Here is a 12,998-nt window from a genome sequence, read left to right as displayed (position 1 = left end):
TCTGGGGAGCCTGTGTAGCCTACTGATTGCTGTGCTCCCTCCTTGGCTCATCTAAGACACTATGAAGTGGTAAAGCCCTCAACTTCTGCTCTTTAGCACAAAAAGCAAGCTTTACTGCTCTTAATTCTGCAAGTCCACACACACTTAGCCCATTAGGAAGGCAGCTATCCTGCCTGCATGGTATACATGAAAGCTGACATTTAGTGTAAGAGAAAAAGTAACCTTTTCTTTGGCAATGGGAGAGACAGCATCGTCTGCAAGATCTGCCATGTGCCGGGAGGATGGAGGGGAAGGCAATTAGGGACCCTGGGACATGCACTCAACCAGTCCCTCCAAGCTCCGCCAACAAGGGCTGACAGGACAGCGAGGGAGCAATTACAAGGTGCTCCAACGTGCCTTTCCTCTGCTATCAGTGGGCATGCCAAAATATATCCTGAAAAGCTCAGAGAATGTATTCCTAACAAAAAACCACAGTCTGGGAGCAACACAAGTGTAAAAATGATGCTGTTACCTGTAAATTATCTTGTATTTTCCATCCCTCCCTTTATCTGATAAGGCAACCTCGTAGGTACAGGTGTAAGGCAAACCGTTGTTGTGTCTATCTGCATTTAGAAGGCCAGTGGGAGGTGACCAGGAAAGTAAAACTGTTCTTGCTTGAATATTTGTAACCTATAAAAGAAACATGAATTACTCTGAATTCCAAGAAAAATACTGTCCTCTAAGTATTTGCCTTTTGCTTGCATCTTCACAATCAGTTTCCTGTAAAAAGGACATTTCAGAGCTAGAAGTGAATAGCAAAGGGTCAAAAACGGTTATCGACAACATGAACAAAAATACAGATTCATGGCATAAACTGATCTTCATCCGATGAGGAATACAGAGAGATGTCACTCTGCAGTGAGCTGGCCCATCACCGTCTAAGCATCCAGCAAAGGACACCTCGCATCGTTCTGGAGGTACCCACTGCCCTGGCCATTACCAGAGGGGAGGTGGAACCAAGTGGAACAAAGACTTTATCCTGTAGATTGTCTTGTGCACAGTGATAAAGCTTTCATTAGTGAGATTCTCTAACGATACTCTGATGGCTGTTTCAGTCATCCTGTTCCTTCTTGTAGTCTGAAACAACAATAATTCAACTGCGAATATGTACAAAGCTCCAGTTCAATTGGCAAGGTTATGCTGACTCAAAACTACCAAGGAGAATCATTATGTATGCCCAACCCACCAATTAAAAATTACATCACAAACCAACCACTTTGTAGCCAAAAAGACCACACGGATGATCAGTAGTCACTCCCGGGCACAGCTCTAGAGCAACACCTCAATGGCAGATGGGTGAGGATGCTCTTTTAATGAAACATGGAAGAACTACCTCAAACCCCTGCAGCAAAACAACTTTATCAGAGCAGCTGTATTTTTCTGGAAGAGGCTCACAGCCTTTCTCACCAGGAGAGCCCGCTGGCGCCACGTCGCAGCATCGCTCATCAGCTGCACAGAGCCACCAGCAGTTTCCCAGAGAACAGCCTGCTGTTATCAAGCCAAAAAAGAGGGCAAAAACATAGCCACCCCTCCGCCACTATCTCAGATGAAAAAGTAGTAAAAAACAATGGTTGCATTGGCTGTCTCAGACAGGCAGCACACCGTTTTTATGCACGTCTTCTGAAAAAAGGCCAGGGAAGCCTCGAAGCCTCAAAGCCTCAGGCTCTCTGCCATAATGAAAAGACTAAATTCTTCTTTCTTAATTCTAGTGAGAACGTGAGGAATATTATTTGAGCTAGCTTCCATGAGAAGAAATCAAAGCACAAGGTTTTATATTCTTTATACATTTCTCCTATGCATCAAATTTCACTGGTCCTATTATTTTAACAGGTTTTTCCAAACACACAGAGCAAAACGTTGTTTTAGAAGGTGTAAGACGAATGATGCAGGTGCTTAGTTACATGTTTCCTACATTTCTACTGAGACAAATACCTAACCCATAAATGATTTGGTAATGAAATATTCGCAATCAGCTTCCAGGGACTGTTTGTTTACAAATGCGGCTTCTGGATATCGTGATATAATGGAGAATACTTAACTTCTCACGTGCAAGCACATTGCTTCCAGCTGAAGAGCACCACAAGTGTTGTGTACAATACCCATATATCAAGCAGATTCTTTCTGAGCAAGTCATAAGTCTGTTTTGAACAGACTGACAAGGAGGTGCCACCACGGAGCGTCTCATCTCAACTTCAACGCCGTGCTCGCAAAAGTTGAAGATTTTAATTTACAGCAGCACACTTAACTCTTGCCAAAAACAAAACCTCTGTTCAACCTAATGTGAAAAACAAGTTGGAAGGCAAGAAGTTTTAAGTAGTATCAAGCGTTTTTGTAGAAAATGTGAACGTGCAAATTCTTGTATGAATTTTCATGGGATTTCTTGCTCTAATCACATTTTTCTGATGCTATGAAGTCAATGTTTGCTTAAAAACCTTGGACCAGTGAAAACTGATACTGGACTAGATAGCTTATAAGAATCTTGAATGATTCAAATAAGACAAGTTAAATTTTTGAGACACATATATACACACATGTATGTGAATGAAATTGTGACAAAGATATTTAAAGCTAAAAGTCTGTTTTTTAAATAATATTTTGATCAGAAAACTGGATAGGAAGATCCAAATAGACTTTTTAACATACATTACTATTATGCCAGCTCAGCCCATCAACACAAAGTTTCTTTTATTATGGAAATATGCTTGCATAATTGTTTTTCATAAATTCAGCCAGACTTGGAGCTGGAGGCATGATATCCTGCCAATGTACTATTGAAATGTTTTTCTCTATGACTACTCACAAGGACACACGTATATATTCTGCATAGGGCAAAAACTCTGGCCTTTCATGAACTTTAGCAATCTGTGAAAAGCTTGGTCTTTTATAGTTTCTTAAAATAAGAGAAAGTGTCTTAGGGACTAACTGCTAGAAAATGTTCAGTTGTTATTCTGAGCTCGGTGTGCAGGCATTTCCATGCAGAGGATAAAAGTCCAAAGTAAGCTGCTCCAGCCACACCATTAACTTCGTACTGATCCAGTGTGGAGTGGCTGCCTTGGTGGCCTTACGTACACAGGCACTTCTGGGGGAGGTTTAAAAATAAGCCCCAGAAATCATTAAATGCAATTCTTAGCTGCACTGAGTACACACAGCAAGTGTAGCAAAGCAAGTAACAGGTCACCACCTGCATGATAAAAGTCAAAAAAGGCAAATCCATACCCTCCCTGGGTACAGAAAGCAGACCAGTGCTGTGCACGTCGGCGCAGGCACTGGGAGCGGATTTATTTGTACAGCCAGAGATAAATCTATCTGCTGCTCACCCGCTAACAGGCTCGATATCGTATCACGTTTTCCAGCCAAAGGCGGATCTCTTCAATATCTGATTTAATGGCCAAAGCCACCACTTAACTTTACCGAGGAACTCCTACCTGGAGCAGGAAGCACTAGCTTTGCTGTGAAAAAGGGCAAGTTAAATAAATGGGGTTATGATATGCTGAGAATAACAGGTAGGCACTCGCAAATCAGCTCAGTAGCTTTAACCCCAACCTTTCTTGCTTTACACCTGGGAAAACAAGCGCCTTTCCAAAGATACTGAGCAGCTGAACAGATCTGGACCAGAGCTTTCCGTGCTGTAAGGAACAAGCACAGCCAACATCACGATGGTGGGCTTCATGTCACTACTCAATTTGCAGACATAAATCCTTAGCTGTTACTGAAACAGTTCATTGTTCATCAACAGTGCCCTAATTTCACCCAACCAAAATACCAGCAGCCAGAGCACCTCTTCACAGGCTGGGCAGGTAAACCTTTGTGCTGCTTTCTAGTAACCCCAGTGCATCTCATCTGTCCCCAGAATTGCTGTGCTCACTTTGAACAGGACTGGCTCAGCCTTTTAGCTGAGACCGAACACAAGATTCTCCCACAAGTTTTGTGTGTCTGGTGAAAGGCACAGTTAATTAGTTTCTGAAAACTTCTCAGTTTACACAGTAAATGCCTGCTTTCTACGCTACCAAAACTCGGTGGTGTAAATAATTATTTTATAAAAGCCCCTGGGAAAGAATCCCAGCTCCTGCACTACTTTAATAAGGTTACAAGACTGATGAATACCGGCCCTTCCCGTCTTTCAGGTAACGAACAATGTTTCTGTACAACTTTCATTATCTTTCAGATTCCAGGTTAGCATTCACAGGCATCGTGTGGTTCGGGGTCTCATTGTGTGTGTGAGAACAACACCGCAAGTAACATTCATTTACTCCCCCGAGGGCAACGTTTGAAAGAGCTGGGGGTCAAATGAATTCACGGTTATTACCAGGTCAAGATTTCGCTTTTAAACTATGGGTCTAATCCTGCAGTTTTAGGTGAAAATCCCGATGATTAAATATGAGTTTCTCTGCAGAGTGAGTCAGCAGGAGCAGGCTGCCCTGTGGAAAGCCAAACTAACATTTGAGCTCTGACCCTGTGTATCTGCAGCATTTCCCTATGGGAGGTGATGTCCCCCCAAGTCGCTCGGCAGCCACAGCGATGCTGCCCCCCACCACTTCGGAAACCCAGAATCAAGTTTCCCTTTCCTCGCTGAGGTATTCACTTTAGAGAATGCTTACTTTGTCTTAAATAATGTGAATTAAAAATATATTTCTGTTTAAATTTTTAAAAATGTGGGAAAAAAGCCAGAGGCTGGCTTATTTTAACATTTCTGCTGTCAAAGGGATAAAACTACGACTAAATTTACAGTTTGGTTGCAGGTGACAATATGTGCTATTGAAAGCAGACGTTTTAGAAATTAATCATTTAAATAGTGTGTATATTTTGTACTCTGGCAAGGTGAGAGAGGTTTTATCACAGAGAGGTATGTGGACAATGTAGATTAAAGACGGCTGCAACCGATACCACGGTTGTGGAGTCCCCTGGAGGAGTGGCTCAGAAAGCTTCAGATGGCGGAGAGAGCTGCTCATTTGGACACATCAACCGTAGTATGGTTGGGGTTGGAAGGGACATTAAAAATCACCCCGCCTAAACTCCCTGCTATGGGCAGGGACACCTCCCACCAGCCCAGGCTGCTCAAAGCCCCATCCAACCTGGCCTTGAACACTTCCAGGGAGGGGGCATCCACAGCTTCCCTGGGCAACCTGCGCCAGTGCCTCATCACCCTCACAGTGAGGAATTTCTTCTTTATATCTAATCTAATTCTACCTTTGTTCAGTTTGAAACCATCACGTCTTGTCTTATCACTCCATGCCCCTGTAAACAGTCCCTTCCCAGCTTTCCTGTAGCCCCTCGAGGTCCTGGAAGGCTGCTCCAAGGGCTCCCTGGAGCCTTCTCTTCTCCAGGCTGAACAGCCCCAACTCTCCACGACTGGCCTCATCACAGAGGTCATGCACTGCAGACACAGCATCACTTCCTTGGTTTGCCGCTGACTTCCTGCTCTGTGCCCTTCTGTTTTAATTGTGTCACTTCTTTCTACACAATCATTCTTCTATATGTTGTTTTATTTTTCGTTCATATATGCATAAGGCTTACCAAGAAATATGGCCCAGCTGACTATGCATAACGTGATGTATTTCTATCAGATATAATACTGACTGTGCACACACATAATCATTCATAGCAATTAATGGTTTGTGAGACTCCTATGACTTTAATTACTCATAACTGTCAAAGTCACAGAGAGAATAATAGATAATTCCCAGCATCATCTCACTTAATGTCATTATTATTGAACTAGTTTTTGTCATACTTTAGGTTCCCTCCACTCCCCCCTCCCCAAAAAGAAGGCTCCTATTTTCGAAGTGATTCAAGGAAAATTATTTTTGTCTATTTTTTGGTTTTTTTGCTTCTCTCTGTTTTAAATGCTCTGGTTACCATAAACCTAATGTACAGAGCTCAGAATTCTGCAAACCCCTCAAATAGCTTCCCTCCTCACCTCTACAGATAGAAGTATGAAATAAGACATTTTTCACATCAGCTCTCTGGATCTTTCTAAAAGGCATCAGCTGTGGAGTTTTACCCAATGAGTGACATTCAGGTCATCGTCAAAACAAAACATACTGACTCACTCCATACAACGAACTACCCTAATTCTGTGCTAGGTGCACTTTCTTCTTTTCTGATCTCCCAGAAACTCTTCTCTCAAGTCTTCAGCTTAGTACCACCGCTTGTTTCACATTAAATAAAGCAACTTTCCTCTTGCAAACAGCCTCTCGGGCTGCACCCCCCTGGTATTTATCGTCTCTGCAGGTCTGGTTTAGATTCTGGCTGGCTTTGAACCTGTTCCTGTAGATGCCATGACAGTAGGACCCAACACCCACTGATGGAGCCATTTAAGACTGAACACCTTTTGTACCTAGAACAAAAGCATCGAAGAGCACAGACTCTAAAAGTAAAACCCAGCCCGTGCTCACCCCACCTCTCCCAGAGCTCCCCCACTTCTGCATCTGAGGAACAGCCACTTCTTCACACTCCCACTGCCAAATTTCTTCATATCAGTCCCTACCAACTACTGTTGAACCCAGTCTTTAGATGAGCCTCCCAACCACTATTTTTTAAATTTGCTTACTTTTTTACTAGCTTCCCAGCCAGACAGAGAAAAGCCTGAGCCCTGACAGAGCAAAGGAGGTGAAACTCCCAAAGCACGGCCGTCTTCCTCTGCCTTGGGGCTGCTTCTTGCAGTGCTTGTTTGGACCTTTCATTTAGAGCCACAATACCCTTCTGGGTTTCATCTGACATACCAAACTAGAAAAACCACCACATCCTAAGGGCTTGCAACCAGATTTATTAATAAACTTACCAGACTGTGGTCACACCTAGCATTACCATTATTTACATGGTGATTCAATTCCATTCCAATTCACGTGCTTTTACGGCTCGGACAAACTTAGAATATAGCAATTGCCATTGAATAATGGAATTAGCTTAATTTAATCATGATTACAGACATAAATTGCTCATGACAAATAAAATTAAACCCAGGGGAGAGGGGGCAGGAGCAATGCAAATCAGCCCAGGGTGCCTAGTTCCCCACTGCAGTACAAATACTGGGAGCTGTCCTCTGGCAACAGGCGACCGGTGCAATTCCTGCAGTGGGCAGAGCTCACAAATACCCACGAGCTTAAAAGATGTTTCAAATTTATATCCCAGCAAAATGAGTTAGATCAATACAGCCATGACAATCTATTAAGGAAAATATTCAGAGGTGCTCTCTTGTGAAATCACTAGTATGCTGTGACATAGTTACTTATCACATTTGCTATTTTATGCGTGTGTGTGGCAGTTTGGGATCACATACCTGTGGTTTCTCCATTCCAGAAAGAATGTCTTGAACCCTTTTTGTTTCTGAATCAAATTCTGTAAAATAGAGAATGTGGAAATAGGAAGAAAAATAAATGACCGAAATGAAACAAAAATGTCAGCTATGTCAATAATTCTTCAGGAATTTGTAAATAGGAGAGAGACAGAGAGAGAGAGAGACATTACCTGCAAATGAGCCTCAGCTGTTTTGCTCTTGTGAATTTAAGGTATGGAGCTACATGGATTAATAATTTTTTAAGTATAAAAGAGAAAAGAGAGGGAATGAAACTTCCAGTAATTACAGATATTCAGAAAGGTGGGATTATTTGCAGAGGTATCCTCCACAAACAATGTTATTAATTCGGATTTGCTTTCACAGAGCAAAACCATTCTGTTTCCAAAGCTCAGCCATGGAAGAGGCCCAGGGTTTCCTACAGCTCCATTACTGCTGAACTCAACCCTGGTTCATTACCAAACACATCCTTACTCTGCCGTTGGTGTGGAGCTGGGCTGTCCTGGGCTACCTGACAGCATGGGCATCCTTGTCCCACGCAGGGAAAGCCCAACCAAGCTGTGCAGAGCGCCCGCTCCGAGCCCCAGCACCCACCCTACAGCTACGTATGCTTAAATGTGCTCAAAGCCCATTTAACAGCCACCTTCAACCGTGGAGGCAATAAAGTCACGCCAGGCTAATTGGGATGCCTGATGAGCACTAATCCCTCCTCCCTCCCCAAGCCTGGTGGCTGGTACAGCAGCTCTTGCAGGGGCTACACAGCGTTATCACAGGGCACAGTGCAAAATGCTTCTCCTAAATTATACACATTAACTGAGCACAGAAGGTGCTGCAGAGGCGATCATCTAAGCACTGGAATCAGCCTTTCCCCCATCCTCCCCCCAGAAAACATTTTGAGGTAAAACATCAGCTTAAGAGTAATGAGGTGACACAAAGCAGCTTTATTCCTGTTGGACCGCAGCACAAGAGGCCTCACTTTCCACTACAGTGTTCTTCATGGAAAACTAGGAACAGGTTTTTTTCTCCTTTTTTTTTTCTTTTTTCTTTTTTTTTAAATGTTAATGTAAGAAGTTTGCTAGCCAAAGCAGAAGAATGCATCGCACCTAAAGCAAAACAAGCAGGACCTCTTTATAAAAAGCATCTAAATTTGGCATAGGGAGCAAAAAATATTAATAAAGCAAAACTGGTAAGATCGGATCACCAGCTTTTGCAAATGATTCCCCCAAAGCCTGACCTACTTCTTGCAGCCCAAGAATGTGTCTTTATTTTTGTCTGTGACCTGCTTTTAAAATGTACATCATCTTTTTAAAAATTCCATGTGCTTGGCTGCCAAAAAATAGAATTGGCTGAATGCTGATGGCTGAACTCCAGTGTAAATGCCCATCTCTCCCTACAAGAATGCACCTTTGGTGTGGAGTGGGAATGACAGATCTCCTGCTTCATGCATTCCCAGATTCCTTTTAGTCTCAGCCACTTGGAAAAGGAGTAGTAGTAATAACTCAGGAGAAAAGGGGGATAGCATGATTGGTTTTTTCCATAGCAGATAACCCTTAGAATGTATTATAAAGTGTATAAACTGGCAGGATTTAGCCAGCATAAGATAATACTGACCTGAAAACTACACAGATGGACTAAAATGGCTAAGGAAAAGGTTGAGATGCTAATCCAAATGAAAATGTAATCAAAGTTTGGGGTATTTCAGAATTCAGGGCTCCTGTCAGCATCGGTACAGAAGTAGGAGTGTGCCACAAAAGCCTGGATCCAGACCTGGAAACTGCAGAGGTCCTATGGGCTTATCTCAAAGGGATGCTAATGAGAAGCAGCTTCTGCAGCTATAGAGTGTAACAAAAACGCTGCTACTATACTATTGAAAGTTTACTGTTATTATGTCACCCCTAATTACAACCCCTAGAAGCTAAGCGTGAATCATTCTCTACCCTAAATCCCTAACATGTGGACTGAATTTTCTTTCCCCTCTGCTTTCTAGCAAGGATGCTATCTGTGTCACATGAAGCAGGAGAGGAAAATAAACCCTGAAGCCCACAGAAATCTCACTTCCTTCTCCCTTGAAAAACGATTGCTTTGTACAGTCAGGCAGTCCTCCCACCCCTGCAGGTCAGGGCTGAAGGTTCAAACTGCTCCAAACACAGGAACTGACTTGAAGACCTAAGGGAGCTGGGTATACCCAGCAAACAAATAATTGAAGAGCACATCAGACTTCTCAACGAAGGGTCCTACTAAGAAAGTTTTTATATTAGCTCCCCAAATGTGTAGCTTGTTCACAAGAAGGCTCCAAGTACCAGATATACTGAAGCCTTTGAGTTATTAAGGACATATGGATATTTATGTGGACAGTGTGAATACTTATGTCACTGAGAATGTATACAGATAAGGTGGAGATGGAAGAAGAGAAGTCTTCATCAAAGATTTTAGGGAGAGGGAGAGTGGGAATGGGGGACACACAGACCTAAGACATGACAATGTGAGTGCAAAAAAAAAAAGAATTTAAAGTTGATGAATAATACAAATATGGATGGGTGCTGCATCACATTTTCTAAAGAATAAGATCTGTCAGATGCAAGTGATCACTTGTGCACACACCAACCACTTCCCCCACATAGAGCCGATGTATCCCATGTCGTTGATTTGCTAATGCCATGAATCATTTTACAGGAACAACAGGAAAGAAAGAAAACTCTGTAGTAATACGTGCCCTTTCTTCACAAGCTTTGAATTCACTGTACCATATGGAAAGAACAGTGTGTGCCTTAGAGCCCTGCTCTGAATTCAAACAAAAAACCCCATGCATGAATAACAGGTAATGCCCTGTGAAAATAGAGCAAATGTAAATTTTAAGACAGAAAGCGATAAATATGCACGAGTGATTTCTACAAAAACATCAGAGAATAACTCAGGTTGGAAGGGGACCTCAGGAGAGGTCATCAAGCCCAACTTCTGTCCGAAACCTAGAAAAACAACAACGCAAATCTGCCCCATGGAAAAACTCGTTAATAAAACTGAAGCCAACCTTTTGGGGAGAGAGCGAGCAGCTCACAGAATTGTCATGTTCTTACAATATTTCAAATAGTTTCCCATTTCAAGAGCCATAAAAAACTCTCAGGCTTCTATGGATGGTTGATCTCCTTTAAGTAATGAATGTCACCATCCAGTCTCCTGTGCCAGACCAAGCTAAGGAGGATGGGACCTGTCATGAATCCCTCCCTCCGTGGGAAGTTGGTCTTACCCACCAACCTCTCTCATAACACACTGTCAAGTGCAGCATCTTTCCCCCATGCCAACATGGAGCTGAAATCCTGCTGATTTTCCTCTCTATCATTTTCTGTCATGAGAAGAGGAAAGAAAATAATAGAGAGGAAAAAACCAACATCTTATATGCTCTGTGCTGGCAATAGAGAAATGGTGAAAAGCCTTTTTTCCCCAGCTCACTATTATTGTTACTCATCAGCCCCTGAGACTCCTCCACCAGATCAGCTCACTGGAGCAGCCAGGGACGAGGAGCATGAGCATCTCCCAGATGCAGCAGTGGAAAGGCGGGGAAGAACAGGAGGAAGAAAAGGGGAAGCCCTGATGTAAAACAGGAGACTAAAATTGAAAAACTACCTACAGCTGCTCAGGAAAGGTGGTGGGTAGCTGGGCATGAGTCACCTACTTCACACTAACTGTCCTTGAATAGGCAACAGCTGGTTTGTTTTTAATAAAATCTTTGTCCCTTCCTCTCTCTTCCTTGGCTAATTTAGCTCCGAGTATCCGACACGAAGACATTAAAGCTCCATATGTCACCCCCTGACATTAGCAGTGGGGCTCACAGGGACAGGCAGCGGCCACTCCCTTTGCCAGCGGGAACAGCAGCTCAGTCACGTCAAGAGAGCCCAGCTACCACTCCAGGTCATTGTCCCGTTATAACTTTTCCTCTCAACATCTGCTCCCCACATCTGTCGTGGCAAAACTCTTCCTCCTAGGAGGAAGCTGGGGGTGGGGATGAATTCCTTGTGAATGCTCAGTGGGTTCCTCTGAGGGACAGTACAAAAATCCAAGATATCCTGCAGATCCCAGTGTCTAAGAGATATTATAGCTGTCCCAAGTCACAGCCCCAGGCTCTCACTCCCAGGCTGTGGGTTATTTGGATCCAGTGTTTCAGACTAAGCTTCCATAGCCAAAACACCAGCTGTAAGACCTGGACCACATCTGAGTTTGTATTTTGGTCACCTCTCTTTTTTCAGAATTCTGGGTCATAACCGAAAGTCCACAGATACAACCAAGAGTAAACGGCCCTAAAAAGTAAATCCTTTCCCAGCAGCTGTTTGGTGCTAGCAGGGTTTCAATGCTAAGTCTTGCTGAACTAAAGCCTCTTATTATATGCTTCGGTTTGCCCGTGTCTATGTTCCTTTCTGCACGTACAGTACAAATATCATTTTCAGACCTTTCCAACCATACTTTTGAACACCAAGCACAGCTTTAAAAACAGGAAGAAAAATACTTGTCATTGCAAGGTAAGTTGAAGTTTTCATGAATAGTTTTCATGTTTGCACGAACAGCAGCTGTGTATGTAAATGGTTTGAAATAACTAAAAGCTGTAAACTAATTAAGATTTTCCCATTGCAAATACAGATTTTAGGTTTGTTCTGCATTCTTTCCCTTGTGGAGAGGAAAAGGTCCAGCTCAAGACTTAGCTTCTGGCCACAGAAAGTATTTACTGTTTCAACAGCCTTTCCATTCCAAGGGAATGACATCAGCACCAGCGCTTCGCACACTTCTAGGCTAGCTCTCGAGCAGAGCTCCATGCTCACAGATATGCCAGTCATAACATGACATGCTCTCTCTGAATTTGTTCCAGATTTATTGGGGCTGTGACCAGCTTTTATGCTACAAAAGATCTTTCATTAGTCACGTACAGCACAACCTACAACTCGCAAGAAAATGAACTCTTCAAAACACAGCCCAGGCTCCTTTGTGAGCTGTCTGACGGTGTCAAAGCCTACAACACAAAGAAGAACGCATACAGACTTTTTAATTTTGGAGAACTGTAGAAATACACATCAAAACACTTCTTGTACAAGGACAAGCCTAAAACTGCAGACGCCACGCTGCAGCTGAGTCACAGAAACCAGGACCTGAGGGACGTGACACAGCCGAGTCCATGCTCCCACACTGTAACACAATTGTCTATAGCTAAACCACTCCTCAGAGATGTCTGCCCAGCCATTTTTTAACTAATTAAATCAATAAATAACCTCCCACATCGCGGTTGCAGCAATCTCAAACCTTCCTTGGCCAGGCAATCTACCACAGCCTCTAACTCTCCTCATCACTGGGAAGAGATCTCCTCAACTTTCCCTGCTGCATCTTAAACTTATTACTTCTTTCCTGCGGTCCCACCACAGGAGAGTTCATTGATGCTTTGTTTGTCTCAACCTTTCACATACTTGACAGCATTTTTTCTCTTTAAATGATACAAGCTCATTTCATCCGTACTTGTATTTACCAGGTCAAAGATCCCACTCACTGCTCTCCTGGGGAATGGTTTTTGAATCAGTCTCCATCCTTCTGAAGACGCAGTAGCAGCCCTGGCCACCACACTGCAGCCAAGGCCCCAGCAGCACCAGCTGAGGAGCGATGTACCCACTCACAGAGCCAGTTTTGAGGT

The 12,998-nt window shown here is 43.2% G+C and overlaps 1 protein-coding gene across 1 annotated transcript in view; it reads right to left on the bottom strand.

The window, feature by feature from the left end:
- The window catches only part of FNDC3B (fibronectin type III domain containing 3B), a 156,605-nt gene that overhangs the window by 62,510 nt on the left and 81,097 nt on the right, over window positions 1-12,998 (bottom strand). Inside the window, exons 6-7 of the mRNA XM_010179688.1 lie at window positions 7,319-7,377; window positions 512-669 (exon numbers count right to left, since the gene is read on the bottom strand). Of these exons, the coding sequence (XP_010177990.1) occupies window positions 512-669; window positions 7,319-7,377 (217 nt within the window). The remainder of the gene's footprint in view (window positions 1-511; window positions 670-7,318; window positions 7,378-12,998) is intronic.

This window comes from Mesitornis unicolor, unplaced genomic scaffold, assembly GCF_000695765.1.
Source record: "Mesitornis unicolor isolate BGI_N332 unplaced genomic scaffold, ASM69576v1 scaffold2010, whole genome shotgun sequence".
Taxonomy (NCBI): Eukaryota; Metazoa; Chordata; class Aves; order Mesitornithiformes; family Mesitornithidae; genus Mesitornis; species Mesitornis unicolor.
This window is presented reverse-complemented; position numbering and strand designations above follow the sequence as displayed.